Source organism: Penicillium expansum, assembly GCF_000769745.1.
Source record: "Penicillium expansum strain MD-8 chromosome Unknown contig359, whole genome shotgun sequence".
NCBI classification, from domain to species: Eukaryota; Fungi; Ascomycota; class Eurotiomycetes; order Eurotiales; family Aspergillaceae; genus Penicillium; species Penicillium expansum.
The window spans coordinates 226,782-242,381 of NW_015971204.1; the positions used below are offsets into that span (position 1 = coordinate 226,782).

Below are 15,600 nucleotides of genomic sequence, written 5' to 3' on the forward strand. Positions count from 1 at the left end.
TGGGCGTTGAATGCGTCTCTTGTCTTCTCCTAGCGCGGTCATCGGAAAATCAGCCGCAAGTTTCTCTAAAACCGAATGGAGCTCATCGACTATTAACAAGGTTCATGGATGGTCAAGGAGCTTCTTGTGTGTATCCGACGTTTAATATGTAATAGACTACCTTGTCCCATCTTTTGAGGCTAGGTTTCTGCTTATACCAGCGGCAGTAGCTAAGATGGGAAATCTCTTATGTAGAGTCAACTATGTGAAATACCCAGGGTCACCGAGGGTAACTTGCCTGGTAATCATAGAAAACACGAGGAATTCGGAGTCATTATTTCCATCTTCGGCAAAAGAGGAGTCACGAAAGGGGCCCGTTTTCCAAGGTAAAACAACATGCCAGTAATTTAACCAGCTGACCCCATTCAGCAAGACAGTTAAGATGCTGAGTCTAGAAAGTGGTGGGGTTGTGGCCGGATCCAAGGAGACCTCGTGGTGGATACCGTAGAAGGGGCCGTGGAAGGAGAGGTTAAGGTTGCCCTACCTTCTTCCTTTCTACGTATTTATTGCACCTTTCTTCTACCATTAGAAGTGAACTCAAAATAGAAAGATATCGGAAGGTCTGCCCACGTTGCCAGTTGTTGCACTGACATCAGGATCCAGACATTACTAAGCATGACCAACAATATATTGAGTAGAATTCAACCTACGGCCGGCTTTGAGAGCACCCTTTCCGTCGAAGTTACGGCATCTTGTTTTAATTCAAAACCATTGCAATTTCAATCCATATGGTGGAGATGAGATATAAACTAGCGCAACGCTAATCGGACCGCCCCGACTTCAATTTCCGCCTACCAGTACGGATTATGATCAGCAACGAGTACGATATGGCCGATCTCAAGGACATAATCTCTGACTAGTACCTGGGTAGAACAGGGGACTTCAGTAAGGGCCTCAGAATGGTCATCATATCACAGCGCATCGACACACCGCAGCCGGACCGACTTGGATATGGTCGATGCTGTGTCAGTACCCATCCTGATGATTCGCCAGGCAATTGCATCGATACAAGAAGTCGTTGATACAGTGGAACAGAAAAACCACAAGTGTCAAATCTGTTCTTCCTCTCAGCCTTCCTCTTCCTCATTCTCATTGGCGGCGAGGTCATCGGCGCGATTAACAGGCTTGCCAGTGTGGGCGGTTTATCGCTTTGGCTGGTGAAGCCATTCTGCTGGGTATGGATATTTATTCTGTTATTGATGATCCTTCCTCCGGACCATTTATCATCTTCGGTTATGTTCTCAGCGCAGGTGCGCTTGCAGATGCTGTCAAAGCAAATAAGGCTGCTCAGGCGAGACGCGCGATGACTCTGGAAAGGGTATGGCCAAATTTAAAATATCATGAAGGCCTGCAAGGCGTGAATTAACAAGACAAAACATTGTGGTCGAGAAATCACCTATGGTCCTTCAAATAAGCTCTGTTTACTCGTTGATATCCTGTAAAAACACATTAATCTATATCGGGCTTAGCGTTGTTTCAAGCATTGCAATCATAAAGATCGTGTCATGTGACTTGCTCTTGTTTATCTGTACGGAGTACTCCGTAGATTAACTTAAAATGACTTTAAATTTACAGATGCAAGATTTTCAGGAGGTCGATATAACATTTTTAAGTGTTTAAGTATTCCATCACTATAGAGTCCCATGTTCCGTTCGTATTTCACGCTGTTTTACAAGGGATACACAGTATTATCGGTGTAAATGTAGGGTTGAAGGAATAACCAACATTTGAAGGTAAGGTCATATCGCTATGTTGTATGTGCCTAGACGCCAAAACCTAGATTGCAAGCCTTGAACTAGCCACACCGTTGAAACGAATCAAAATTGGAAGGTTTCCCAATTCCAATGTGGAGTCGAGCCTAGAGCCGAGTGCTGATCCTAATATCCCCCCGGGTCTTTTTCAGGCTTATGATATACAGAGTTTTTCCATAATAAGGATCTACATCGTAGAATCACTAAATAGTTTGGTTCGCATGCTTAATGTGTGAAATGTCCTATATTGTACGTATATTACAGTCTATTTTTTGGTCGAAACGTGGACTCTCCCCCTATTGTTAGCCCTAATGACTCCTATTCGTCAGCCACAGGCGTTTCCCCGAGATCCACTCAGCTGGCGCTAATTTTGTATCAATTTCGGAAGTTCTTAGGGGAAGTACGAGTACTCCGTACTCCGTACGGAGTAAAGGGAGCCCGAACTCGGTACTTCAGGATCTTCTCTTCCGTGTTCCTATTTCTGTATGTACTTCTTTTATGCCTAAGTACTCCGTACCTTGCCCAGCACATATTAAATAGGCGCTGGGGTCTTCCATTTCACAGATCGATCTCCTGAGGAAGCTTAATTTGAACTACATTTACCATACAGCATAAGGATACGGACAATAGCATTCAAATACACGCTGCCCACGTGTAATTTATGTAGCCTGGAAGGCATGTATTGACCGGATGCAGTACAGTAAAACACACATACTTGGCAAGATACCCCATTGCTGATTCGCATTCAAAAGCTTATGATGGGTTATCGACATCATATCAAAGGGATCTACATACCACACGTCGAGACCTCGCTGGATGCAGCCAGGGGGTTGATGCAATCGAGTCATACAACATATAACAACAATGGAAGCAAAGAACCTGTCAGTTTTTTAGATTGTGAAAGAGGATCATATCCATATGGGATATATTATATATATATTAATCCAAACCTTTTTAAAAAGCCTTGTGTTTCCAAGAAAATTAAGAGAAACCCTCTTGTTATCCCCGCTCCACCTTTTCTCCTTCCTTACCTAATTCTAGATTCTGGACTTCCAAGATTGCCCCTACCATATCTTCACATCTTCACATCTTCAACATCTTCTTTCTGCGTTCTCCTATCTGAATTCTGAATTTTGAAATTCTCTTTGATCATTCCCACGTCGGGACACGGTTTTCCCGTCTCCAATGAGCTCGCGACCTGGATCTCGGCTTTAACCCCCCTGCGCCCGTTTTTTTCTCTATTGTGACACTATGGCGAATATGTTAGTCTACCTCTGGATGGCTAGATGTCTAGATGCCTAGGCAAGGTTCATGTCCACTGACGTGATGCAGGTTGAGTTCGTCATGGCGTTCCTTTTGGCATACCATGACCTCCTATGACCGTCATGCTTCCCACGACTCCCCCTACCGCACCGGAGGACACGTTCCTCTCAGTCAAAGTCGCCACGACCCGCTCACATCTGTCGCAACCAGCGCAATCGAGTCTCGCCAGGACCTTTCCAACCCCTACGATGACGAGCTTACAAAAGGATCTGCAAGTGCACAAGCATCCGAGTGGAATGCCTCACCCGATGACTTGGGCTCTCCCACCCATCCCTACTCACCAGGGATGAGGTCGGTCTCATCTCAGAAGAGACGATCGAACGACCAAGCTGAGGGTGCACCAGAAATTCAGATGCAAAGTTTCCACGACGGAGCACCACCGCCACCGCCGGTCGCTCACTCCTGGAGGAAGATCGAACGCTGGTTAGAAAACAATTATGAGGAACTCCTTGACCAGCTCGGCGAAGGATGTACTCAGAACGATATTAACGAATTGGAGCACGAACTCGACTGCAGTCTGCCGTTAGAGGTTCGGGAATCGTTGATGTTCCATGACGGCCAAGAACGTGGTGGCCTACCCACTGGTGTCATCTTCAGCGCCATGCTGCTCGACTGCGAGGAGATCGTTCAGGAATGGCGAAACTGGAAAAAGGTCAACGACGAATATCTCAACAACCCAACTACCATGCAAGACCCACCCGCACCCAGCTCTGCAGCAAGCTCCTCCGCGGCTGGTCCGTCTCAGCAGCCCTCGTCTACAATGTGGCAATCAGAGCTACTCGATCGTCAAGACTCCCAGCCTCCTGGTGCAGTTCAGAAAGCCTACGCACATCCCGCTTGGATTCCCCTCGCCCGGGATTGGGGTGGTAACAACCTGGCCATTGATCTGGCACCCGGCCCTGCTGGAAAATGGGGCCAGGTGATTATTTTCGGCCGGGATTACGACTGCAAATACGTAGTTGCCCGGTCGTGGTCTGGGTTCCTCGCGACTCTCGCCGACGATCTGTGCAACGGCCACGTCATTGTTGACGAGGAGACGAATGAGCTGAAGCTGAAGCAATTCAAGAACCAAAATGTGGAGCCCCCATACATGGATATCCTGCGCTGGAGGACAGATCAGAAGTTTGGCCGCCGTGTACCTCGCCGGAAGGGCCCCGTGCCCAATGGTCTGGGTGTGAATGCCTCAGGCAACCGGTCCAGTAGTCGTGAGTCCCCTTACGGCAGCCCCACGCGCGCTGAAGAACGGGGCCGTTCGCCACACCGTTTCTCCAAGGGCGGAAATGCCCAGAGTCCCAAGACGCCATTCGGTGTGTCTAGCCCTCTTGCACGCGTGACTGAGGAGACAACAAGCCCCGTTGTCACTGCAGGACCTGCGATCTCCGAAGACGCCCAGGAAAATGGCAAGGAGCCTCAGGGTGAAGATCTCATGGAGGTTGTAACCCCACAGATCTCCAATAAGGAAAATGAAGGGTTCCCCAAGCCCAATGAAGTTAAGGAATCCGACAAGGCCGAGAAGATCGAGAAAGTCGAGAAAGTCGAGAAAGTTGAGAAAACCGACTCCGCAGAGTCCTCAGCCGCCATTGAGTCGGAGGTCCTCGGCGAAATGAAAAACGTGGCTATTTAGAATAAGCCTTGCTTTTGAATCCGGGCAGTGCTGTTTTCTCTCAAGTCTCGGTTTTTCAAGGGCATCCGGCGTCAATGTGGAACTTATGGATGTGCGACACCGTTCTGCTTCTGTTTCTACTTCTGCTTCTATGTATAGAATTCCCCCCTGTCCTTCTTCTAGCCTCAGTTTCACGGCTTCGTTGTAACTCTAGGGTGCTGCTTCGCTCTGCTTCTGCTTGTTTCCTTTTTGTTTTGGTTTTCCTTTGCCGTCGAGATGGCTCTGTGTTTACGGTCTTTGATCTTTTGTTGCCTGTAATTCTATTATGACAGTCTGCCTGTTCTTTCGTGTCTGGTCACAATCCCATTTACTTTGATTATTCAATATTATTCAATCTTCCATATTATGTTGCCCAAGACTTGTTCCCGGATCATACGCATAGTCCCAGTCGAGGCCTCCGAGGTGCCCCCTGTGGCTAGTCTAGAGCTTGTATAAGCCTCAAAATATGGATATATGGCATGAGTATGCTACTAAACATCCAACTATGAACATCAATCTAGGTCATCAATCCGTTAATATACAGAAATCATGAATTAACATCCCAAAACCCTTTCCCCACGGGTATAACCTTCAGCAAACAAGATCCTTAATCCCAATCATCGTCATCATCGTCACCACGGTTTCTCACATTAGGATTAGAATCACGAATCCCACGTCTCCCCTTCTTCCTTCCAAATCCTCTCCCACCAGCACCATCATCACTATCCTCCTCCTCCCTCACATCATCATCCTCATCCCCACCCCCAATCTTCGCCGCCAAAAGAATCCCCTTAAAGACCAACCTCTTCTCCAAAACCTTCACATCAAACCCTTCAACCCCATCAAAGCCCCTAGCATCAAGCCCCTCAAACCCAACAACCCGATCAAGCCCAACCCCATCCTTAAACCCAATAACACAAGGCAGAACCTTAATCCCAAGTTTATGCGCAATAAACGGCGTGTTACGGACATCCACCCGCGCAAACGAAACCTCGTAGTGCACACTCGCCAGCTCGCCAAGTCTCATATCCATAACTGCACAACGCGCGAAATCAGGATGCGCAAAGTGCACCAGACATCTGCTTGTGCGCGTCGTGAAGTCCAGCACGGACTGGTCTGACGAGAGTGTCGGGTAGACTTCGTTTTGGAGTAGGCCTGTGGTGCCGCTTGTTGCGCGTGCGGAGTGGTTGTTTTTTGTGGCTGCGAGCTCGGCGTTTAGTTGGTGGATGCGCTGGTCGCGGTAGAGGGTGTCATCTTCGTTTTCGAGGGCCGCGAAGAGGGCTTCGTCGTCTGAGTCGGGCATTTTGGGGGATGTGCGGGGTGTGGATTGGATGGTTTGTGGTTTTGGGGTTGGGTGGTTTGAGTTTTTTTTGGCGGGTTTGAGATAATTGTTCTGTTTGGTTTTGCTTTTGAGCCCAATATCCCAATGCGAAGGCTTGGATTTGGATTTTCAGGGGAGTGTGTGGTTAGGAGGGTTGAGGTTCGAAGGTCGGGAGCTCCACTGGTATATGGACTCGGTACGGTGTGGTCTATGGAGTACGCATGAACAGCTTTATGGATGAATTTGTTTTCTGGTTTTTCACGGTCTGCAATTAGAACAAGGCGGTAATTTTTATTTCTTGTTCTTTTAATTAGTGGAATTTTTCTGTACATGATCTTTAGCCTCATAGAAACTTTGAACTTAGAATGATCCGTGCTATGCCATACTAAATATATGTACAACCATATGACTGCCAAGTACTTACATCATGTATACTGTCATTGATTGATCGAATTGATTATTTTCAAGCGCTAAGCAACAGGATCAATTGACTACTGATGTACTCCGTAAGTTGTACGGAGTACTATAATACTAGTACAATGGATGTTTCACTCTATAAATAAAATCCTGACTCAGCAACCCCTAACTGCCCTGCTTAGGTAACGACGTGCCTGTTTCCGGCCGCGAAATCTGTTGTTGTCAAATCTCCTTTGGCCTTTTTTTCTTTGGTCACCTTCTTGAACAACCTCCTTTTGTTCCTCGACTCCCCTGGATATATTCTGGGTGCCATCTGTCATTTCGTTTCCTCCCCCTTTCAACAAACAGCCGATCCCAACCCCCCTATCCGCGACCACTCACTCAACATGGCCGAAGACAAGAAATCCGACGACTACACCGTCGACATGAACAAGATCGACCAAGGGAACAAGGAGTTCGAGGCTGCGCCGCCGCCGACTCCCTCGCCCCGCGCCAGTTCCAACATATCCAATAACCCCGCTCTTCCCGTTCTGGCATACTGCGGTTCGTCAATTATGATGACCGTGATGAACAAGTATGTTCTGTCGGGTTTGGATTTCAATCTGAACTTCCTCTTGCTCTGTATCCAGGTATGTGATGGCTTTCTCGGTCTTTTTCAGTCTTGATCCGAAGCGAATTGCTAATATCAACAGTCTTTGGTCTGCATTGCTGCAATTCAAACCTGCAAGTCCATGGGTCTTATCACATACCGTGATTTCAACACCGATGAGGCCAGAAAGTGTATGGACTCCGATTCTTACAAGCTTAGAGATATAGTAGCTGACAAGTTCCCATATCAGGGTTCCCGATTACGCTCCTACTGATCGGCATGATCTACACTGGTTCCAAGGCCCTTCAGTTCCTTTCAATCCCCGTCTACACTATCTTCAAGAACTTGACCATTATCCTGATTGCCTATGGAGAGGTTCTCTGGTTCGGTGGCTCGGTCACTAACCTTACCCTGTTCTCCTTCGGTCTGATGGTTTTCAGCTCGCTCATTGCCGCCTGGGCTGATATCAAGCATGCTGTGGAGAGCACCGGTGACACCTCCAGCAAGGTCTCCACCCTGAATGCTGGATACGTCTGGATGTTGATCAACTGCCTGTGCACCTCGTCTTATGTCCTGGGCATGCGCAAGCGCATCAAGCTGACCAACTTCAAGGATTTTGACAGTATGTGGTCCTTCCAACCTTGTTTCAATTTTTTACTAATATGACCTTCTCTCCAGCCATGTTCTACAACAACCTTCTGTCGATCCCCATCTTGATCGTTCTCACCCTGCTGGTCGAGGACTGGTCATCTGCCAACCTCGCCCGCAACTTCCCTGAGGCCAACCGTGAGGGAATCTTCTTCGCTATGATTCTGTCCGGTGCCTCCTCTGTCTTCATCTCTTACACATCCGCATGGTGTGTCCGCACTACCTCCTCCACCACATACTCTATGGTTGGCGCTCTCAACAAGTTGCCCATCGCCATCTCCGGTCTCGTCTTCTTCGACGCGCCAGTCACCTTCCCCAGTGTTTCCGCCATCGGTGTCGGCTTCGTCAGCGGTATTGTCTACGCCGTGGCCAAGATCAAGCAGAACTCCAAGCCCCGTACCGGTGTTCTCCCCACGCCAGTCAGTGCCAGCAGCCAGAGCATGAGAGACTCGCTGCGCTCTTAAGGCTTGGAATGACCATATGCATCTGACTGGTCAGTGCATATACAAAAAGTCAACCGCGTCCACGGTGCTCCTTTGCATGTGACATTATGATTCACGTTTCATTGCAGCCGAAGTCCTGGGTCTTGTCTGGTCTGATGGGGAAAACCCGGCGATCACTTTGGTCGGTGTTGGTGTTTGATTCCTTTTCTCTCTTCTTTTCTGTTATTCTCCCCTCCCCTCGCCTTACATTTATGGAAGGGAAACTGCTTCGTTCTTGCGGTTTCTCCTGGCCCCCTGCTTTTGGTCTACAGTATGATTTAGTAATTCTCCCTTTGTTTTGACATGCGGCCATAGCATCTATCCTTGCCTGTCTTGTTCAATGTATATAGCTATGCCGCGATCTGTTTTTTTCTCTCTAATAGAACGTGTCTTTCGATAACTAATATGACCTATCGTTCTGGTTACCTCTTTTCTATATATTTTCCATGATCTTGTACTCGGAAGTTGACGGGTAGGTCTGAGGACTCGTTCCTTCCAAATTTGGAAGTTCTATGGATTCCATGTCCCTTCGATCTTGCCTATTAAAGACAACTACGAATTGCTAAGTCTTGGTATAAAAAAGGTCGCTCTCGTCTAAGCTGAGCTCAGAAACCATGATTTCCTAATCGGGATACAATACATCCATCTTATAACATCCCTAGAGCCTTGTATTCTTAATTAAGGCCCCGTTACGAAGTAGGGGCTTTCTAGTTTATATTTGATCATAATGGTCTTGAGTGTGTTGTTGGAGGTCACGAGGTTTGTATACTAAGTCATTTAGTCTCACTTTTATCTCATCTTTCCCTTTTTGTTTCATTTTAACCGATCTCTCATTTACAATGCCATACTTTCCCATTTTCCAAAATGGATAAAAATCGACAATCCAACGCCGAGTATCTCAGACCTTTAACCATCTTCCAACCACATCAACATGTTTACTTGTACCCCCTGCAACTGCAATTTCAAAGACCAAGCTGGCCTTGACCACCATCTCCAACTCTCCCTCGCCCATGCCTTCGACTGCAAACCATGTGGTCAGGCGTTTAACTCCTGGGAACTTCTCGGAATCCACTGCGAGTCCACCTTGCACCAGCGAATGATGAACTCCCCTCTCAACGCCTTCTTCTGCTCCTGGTCCGGCTTTTTATTCCATGCACAGCTCCCGCCGCATAGAAATTGGGACGAACTGCGTAAGTTCTGTTGCTGGGATGATCAAAGCCCCCAGTATCGTGCAGCTTGGATTCAATACCAGGATGCGCTAGCTTCAGAAGTGACCATCTGGTTCGGCGATGTCTTGGAGCTTGAGTCCTGGCACAAGCTTTGTGGTGCAGTTGGGATTAGTCCGCTTCCCAGCACTTGTGCCAATGGTTATTGGGTTGGTTCTGTCCTAATTATTCTTGATTGGGTTGTGCTAACGGTGGGATATTATAGGCTATTCGAGACCTCCACGTCAATATCATTGACCTCATTCAGTGGGCTCGCACTGGTAGCAATGGCGAGGTTAAGCGCTGGAGAAATAATGCTGCTCTTTTTGAGTATTCGATCGCGACCAAGAAGATCTTTGAGCGGGACTTGACTACCAGAGACAACCCAAATATTGTTCTGCGGCATTTGGCTAGCTGCATGCTCCCTCGTTAGTCCCTTAGAATCCGACCTTCAACAACGTATTAGAATATCCTGGATCCACTTCTAGTGGTTCCACGGCGCTGAAGTCAGATAGGCCATTGGACACATCCCCTCGGACTGGACATGGAGTTCTTACCTTTTCTGAACCTAGGCTCGCCATGCATTCAATAGGACTTGAATGATTCTGCCCGCCCTTCTGGAATGAATGTTAATTTCCCCGGGTCACATCCACCTCATCTGGCGCTCTCCTTCTTTACTCGGGCTCCCAGGGGGTAGAGGCATGTCATTTTCGTCGGAGCGGCTTTGCTCGGCGTCGCTCATTCGTTCATTCTTTTCTTTTCTTTGCTTTGCTTTTGCTTTGTCTGGAACGTTGATCACGGCCTAGTTGAGCCATGAACCTCGGATTATTCCCCGTAGCAGTGCTACAACTCAAATACTCTCTAAAGAAATAAATAATTAAACCAAAATTCCAGAAGAGAAACGAAATCAAAACAAAAAAAAGCAAGCTAAAGAGAGGTAGAGAAGAGTAAAGTGAAGTTGAAGACGTCGTATACTTCGGATATCTGATTATCCGGCCCGATTTTCTTCCGCATCATCTTCCAGCCACAGACACCAGCAGTGGCTCCGCACTCGTTTCATACAACGTTCTTTTTCAAGGAGAGCTTACTTCTCTTTGCCTTCAAACATGCCTCGCAATAACAAGAAAGTCAAAAATGCCCCTCCACCGCGTCCTCGTGGACCAGGCAAACCAGCTGGCCCATCTTCCAACCCTCCCAAGGGCCAGCAGCATGGCAATGGGCAAAAGCAGGGTAGTAGCAATGCCAATGCACCTAAGAAAGCTTCTATGCAAGCAAATCAGAGGCCTATTGTGCCGTTTTTGAGGAAGGATCGAATTCTGTTGATTGGTGAAGGTGAGCTTTTCTTCTGTTTTAGTTGACATAATTGCTGTGTTCTTCACTCTATGCAAGAATTTCGTTGGAATCAAGTTCAATGTATATCTTTTCCTGTGATATCCATGCCAGAGCTGTATTTTCAATTAGAAATACGGGATTGAAACCAAACATGCATTCCTATATAAAAGCAAAAATATGCAATATGCCTCAACACTGATCTATCTGCCTCATTCGGAGAACATAAATTCTAACAACCGCTAGGTGACTTCTCATTCGCCCGTTCTCTGGCAAAGCAATACAAGTGCCGCAACCTATGCGCCACATGCTACGATTCCAAGGAAGCACTGTACAACAAGTACCCGCAAGCTCCTCAGAACGTCTCAGATATCCTGAATGCATCAGCAAAGCCCAAACCAACAAGTGACGACACCGAAAAGCAGCCAGAAGAGAGCAAATCCGAAGAGCAAGACTCAACCAACCCCAACCCCAATCAGCAAACCCCCAAAGTCATCTTCTCCGTGGACGCACGCAAACTCGGCACTCCAGCCGGCGGCGGCAAGGAAATCCGCACAGGGTTCGCACGCCGCGAGCGCAAGAGACCAGCCTGGTACCAGAAGGATGAGCCAGCAGGACCACCGTACCAGCCGGGCGGGCCGTGGGATGTAATCTGTTTCAATTTCCCGCATGTTGGCGGGCTCTCTACGGACGTGAACCGACAGGTTCGTTCGAATCAGGAGCTGCTGGTTGCGTTCTTTAAGGCTTGTGTGCCTCTTGTTTCGAAGCCGCCCCCGCTTATGGATGCTGATGACGATGAGTGGGTGTATGCGGATGGGGAGGAGAGTGAAGAAGAGGAGGACGAGGATGATGATGAGGAAGTAGGAGAGGGCGAGGAGCTCGGGAAAGATGATGATACTACCGGGAAGGGGTTCCGGGTTGGGCCTGGTCAGATTCTTGTGACTCTGTTTGAAGGGGAGCCGTATACGCTTTGGAATATTAGAGATTTGGCAAGGCATGCGGGATTGGTTGTTGTGACTAGTTTCCGGTTTCCTTGGACTTCTTATGAAGGCTATTCGCATGCGAGAACGGCGGGGCATATTGAAGGGAAGGATGGGGAGCGCGGAGGATGGAGGGGAGAGGATCGGGAGGCTCGGATGTATGTCTTTGAAGTGAAGCAGAAGGAGCCGGCCAAGAAGGGAGGGAAGAAGAGGAGCAGAGATGATGATTCTAGTGATAGCGAGTAGGCGCTAAAATGTATACTTATCATATTTGTTTTTAAACAAAAGAACTGTACAAATCGAGTTGTAGCTCGTTTCATCCTGGGTAGATATCTGTCCGAGGTCACATTATGTACACTTTCTTCATCTCGCTCTCGTGGAAAACCTCGCCTGTTGTTGGGTCTTTGACGTTGCCTGGTTCTACTGATCCCATCTTCCGGCTGATCTCTATCAGTCTTTGCTTCCCATAGACTCGGCCATTGGGTAGAACTATTGGATCGCTTTCGACGTAACTCTTCGAGTGGTGGGCATATGGCATTTTGCGTGCAAGCTCGTTCAGTTCAGTTGAGCAGATAGGGCACACAGATGTCGAGGTTGACTGCGAGTTTGAGCTAGATGATGTATATGCTGAATGGCATAGGGGTGTTTTAAGAGCTGAAAGTCCCGCGGAAAGTGCAATATGTAATAATGCTTGTGATGGCAATGAAAGCAGTTCATGGTGAGTCTGAATGAAAAGCTGTGCAAGATACCTCCAGCGATTCAGTGCAAAGAGAGACTGTAATGCATCAGTAAAAAACACTATTATGATATATGTATGAGTATTTTTCTTACTTTGTAAGGCTCGGCTCTTGTGTCTTGCGTGAAAACCAGTAAGCCTGCAGCGCGCATGATCTCCGAATTCTGAGATTGATGGTTCGGTATGAGGTATTTCTTCGCATGAATTATTGCCTCAATCTTCTTAGACTTGTCTTGGGTCCTGACCATCTCGATGTATTGCTGCAACCGGAGCTCGAATTCAAGGTTATGCTTCACAAGCGTCAAGTCAGCTCAAAGTTTTGAGGCAACAGAAGTCAGTTCCAACTTACCTGGCTCTTCTTCAGTGCAGCCTTATTCTCTCCGCACCACTGCAGTGCCTCCTTAGTTTCCCCGCGCCGTAAGCTATCCACAACCCGTTGACACTGCGTGAATACTCCGAGGTCCACAAGATCCTCCACGCCCCTATCCTGGGCCAGCTGCTTCGCACTTTCTGAGTAACCGGAGCGCAGCATATGGTCAACAAGCAAGCGGTCAAGCCGTACCCTTGACCACTGATCGTACTTGACATCGGCTAGGCTCGGGATCTTATGCAGGGTCTCCAAATGCTGAATGCGCTTGCGAGATTGGTTGTGGATTTTCTTCTCTTCCTCTTGAAGACTTTCCATTTTCCTTTTGAGGCCTTGCATTCTGGATATCATTGCGTCAAGTGCAGCGAGGGTCTGGTCGGGCGTTTGGGTGTTGGAGAGTGAAGCGGCGGCGGTCTCTTTGATTGCGGGGATAACATATTCTTTCTCTCGCTCCACAGCTCGTTGTACGGTTTTAAAATTCCTGCGGGCTAGTTCGTGTGGGAGTCGAAGGAGTGGTTGGTCCTGTGTAAGTACCTCGATTAGGTCTCGCTTCATCATGGAGGTGCGGAGTAATGGTTACCAGGATGATATGGCTCTCTGGGTTGAGCTTGGTGGACGTCAGCTCTGCCGCCATGTTGATGAATGTTCAAGTCTCTTTTGCTCTTAGATCCAAGTCCGAAGGATAATGGTCGAGGGTTACAGTCTGGACATGAAGTGGAGGGGAGCGAAATGCGGAGAGAACGTCCCGTCACGAGATCCACATCGAGGACAAGCATTGACCGCCTCCATTTGCGGTTATACCATTTGATCCGACGTCGTCTTGATAATTTCAATATCTTTGTTGCTGAACGTATTGCTTTGAAAAAAATTTCATATAAAGCTAACTACAACGAAGCAAATTGACAACAGCATATAAGCTCATCCTTTCCAGAGCCTCCTTACGCGAATCCTTACTCATACCTAAGGCGATGTACTTCCCTATTAAGCCTACCAACACCCCTCTCAAGTTTACCAACACGGCGACGGAGAGCATCATCAACTGCCACGGGCCCGGCCTCGGCCTCGGCATTTTCCTCGGGCTCAGCCTCGGCCTCGGGCTCGGGCCCAGCCTCGTTGCCTTCTAGATCGGCCACCCTTCCTTCAAGTGCGGCCAGAGCCCCGTTATCCAGTCGATTCTTCATGTATGTGGAGATGGCCGCGTATAGTGAAAGTATGAAAGAGGCAACCCCGCAGACGATGTTGATGATAGTTGTCTTCTCTGTAAACCCAGCAGGAGGACTAGTGTCACCAGACAATACACTAGACAGTGGGAGGCCGTTGTCAACTAATATTTGATTATTAGTTTTCGCCTCTACAGTATTTTCTACTACGTTCACAACCAAATGTACTCGGTCCATCGGGTGGTTGGTGGGTATCTCCTACAGCACAACTAGAGCCACTCCCACTAAGCACAGGATGAACCAGGCGCATTTGGCTGGAAAGTAGTTCATTGGGGAGGGGACAGAGAACATACTCAAGAATCTCTTAATTTCCATACATATGCTGGACAAATCTTCCATGATGTGTTCCAGGCCAGGAGGGGTGTTGGGATGTGCGGGCTTAACTGTACTGCCTAATATTCCGTTCTTAGTATTTGTGCCATCATTGATTTCTCTTTCTCTCTCTCCACACTCCAAGGCCATATGCGTGGCATCTCTATATGCTTGGTGGGTATATTTCTTGGCACGGCAACAGACTCATGTGCAGCACAAGAAAAACCATACATATGGCCCGGAAAGCAGGTTGTTTTGGAGGTCATGACATACCAGAGAAGAATCCACTCTTCTCGCACAAAGCATACCATGGCGCCAGAGTTTTATTGGACCCCTTGGGGTCGGTGTTGGGGGCTGTGAGAGCGGCGAGGAACAACTATACACCATATTACTGTCAGTTCTGTGCATTGGGCTCTCTTGTTCCGTAAGAAGTGGAAAGTGTTTTCCACATGGCTTTTACTCACGAAAAAGAAGAGAAATAGGGAAAAGAGGGAACCAGATGGGAAACGCATAGTAGTCTGGTTCTCGTTCCGGTTCTGTTGGTGTGGTGGGTGGGAGTGTGCGTGTGCGTGTGCGTGTGAGTGTGAGTGTGGGTGTGCGTGATGATGTGAGTGTGGGTGTGAGTGTGGGTGAGTGTGAGTGAGTGTGGGTGGGTGGGTTGACGATTTGTGGAAAGAAGTTTAGGCAACGTGAGTCGGGGAAGGCACCTGATGCCACACTCGTCTTCACATCAACGTCAATGCCCCATCTCATCTAACGTCCAACGACTACCTCCCTTTAGACCCACTATCCCTTAGAAGAACCAGCTTGATTTGCGAGGTGTATACCAGAGCCCTCTTGTCCAAGTTTTATACATGACCTTTTTGTATCGCTGATCTTTGAGATAGGAAAGGTTGCAGGACCGCAAGGCTTCTAATGGTCGAAGTGACGCATTTTCAAAACAGACTTGGGGACTGGTTTTCCCATCACATGGGCTTGGTCTCACTTTGCCAGTGTGGACACGGTCCGCTGACTCGGCATGCCGTTTCCAACGGGGATCATATGGGGATAGACCATCACCGAGGTTGAACCACCTTGTGATGATCAGAGCCAACTGAGTGTCGTATTCGCAAATTTCAATGCGGAAATCGGTATCGCAACGGCCACACGTGTACGTTGACATGGGAGCTTTCTCTCCAGCTCGGTAAGCCCTCACAATGGGGTTTATTAAGCTGGCAAGCTCTTTCCGACGAACGTGCA

General features: G+C 48.1%; 6 protein-coding genes across 6 annotated transcripts; 4 read left to right on the forward strand and 2 right to left on the reverse strand.

Moving 5' to 3' along the window:
• Nucleotides 1-3,156: 3,156 nt before the first annotated feature.
• On the forward strand, nucleotides 3,157-4,737 carry PEX2_102720 (SMI1/KNR4 family protein; the record flags this gene model as incomplete). Its single annotated transcript, XM_016747542.1, has 1 exon — nucleotides 3,157-4,737. One exon carries the CDS (start codon nucleotides 3,157-3,159, stop codon nucleotides 4,735-4,737), a length of 1,581 nt encoding a protein of 526 aa, XP_016602090.1.
• A 625-nt stretch (nucleotides 4,738-5,362) lies between these two features.
• On the reverse strand, nucleotides 5,363-6,058 carry PEX2_102730 (uncharacterized protein; the record flags this gene model as incomplete). Its single annotated transcript, XM_016747543.1, has 1 exon — nucleotides 5,363-6,058. One exon carries the CDS (start codon nucleotides 6,056-6,058, stop codon nucleotides 5,363-5,365), a length of 696 nt encoding a protein of 231 aa, XP_016602091.1.
• An 821-nt stretch (nucleotides 6,059-6,879) lies between these two features.
• gmtA (GDP-mannose transporter) lies at nucleotides 6,880-8,194 on the forward strand (the record flags this gene model as incomplete). The annotated part of the gene is made up of 4 exons (XM_016747544.1): nucleotides 6,880-7,122; nucleotides 7,186-7,273; nucleotides 7,333-7,704; nucleotides 7,761-8,194. 4 exons carry the CDS (start codon nucleotides 6,880-6,882, stop codon nucleotides 8,192-8,194), a joined length of 1,137 nt encoding a protein of 378 aa, XP_016602092.1.
• A 949-nt stretch (nucleotides 8,195-9,143) lies between these two features.
• On the forward strand, nucleotides 9,144-9,850 carry PEX2_102750 (Zinc finger, C2H2; the record flags this gene model as incomplete). The annotated part of the gene is made up of 2 exons (XM_016747545.1): nucleotides 9,144-9,587; nucleotides 9,644-9,850. 2 exons carry the CDS (start codon nucleotides 9,144-9,146, stop codon nucleotides 9,848-9,850), a joined length of 651 nt encoding a protein of 216 aa, XP_016602093.1.
• A 673-nt stretch (nucleotides 9,851-10,523) lies between these two features.
• Nucleotides 10,524-11,972, forward strand: PEX2_102760 (25S rRNA (uracil2634-N3)-methyltransferase; the record flags this gene model as incomplete). Its single annotated transcript, XM_016747546.1, has 2 exons — nucleotides 10,524-10,749; nucleotides 10,993-11,972. 2 exons carry the CDS (start codon nucleotides 10,524-10,526, stop codon nucleotides 11,970-11,972), a joined length of 1,206 nt encoding a protein of 401 aa, XP_016602094.1.
• A 97-nt stretch (nucleotides 11,973-12,069) lies between these two features.
• On the reverse strand, nucleotides 12,070-14,873 carry PEX2_102770 (FYV10 family protein; the record flags this gene model as incomplete). Its single annotated transcript, XM_016747547.1, has 7 exons — nucleotides 12,070-12,501; nucleotides 12,558-12,752; nucleotides 12,812-13,351; nucleotides 13,410-13,453; nucleotides 13,821-14,153; nucleotides 14,635-14,737; nucleotides 14,826-14,873. 7 exons carry the CDS (start codon nucleotides 14,871-14,873, stop codon nucleotides 12,070-12,072), a joined length of 1,695 nt encoding a protein of 564 aa, XP_016602095.1.
• Nucleotides 14,874-15,600: the final 727 nt, after the last annotated feature.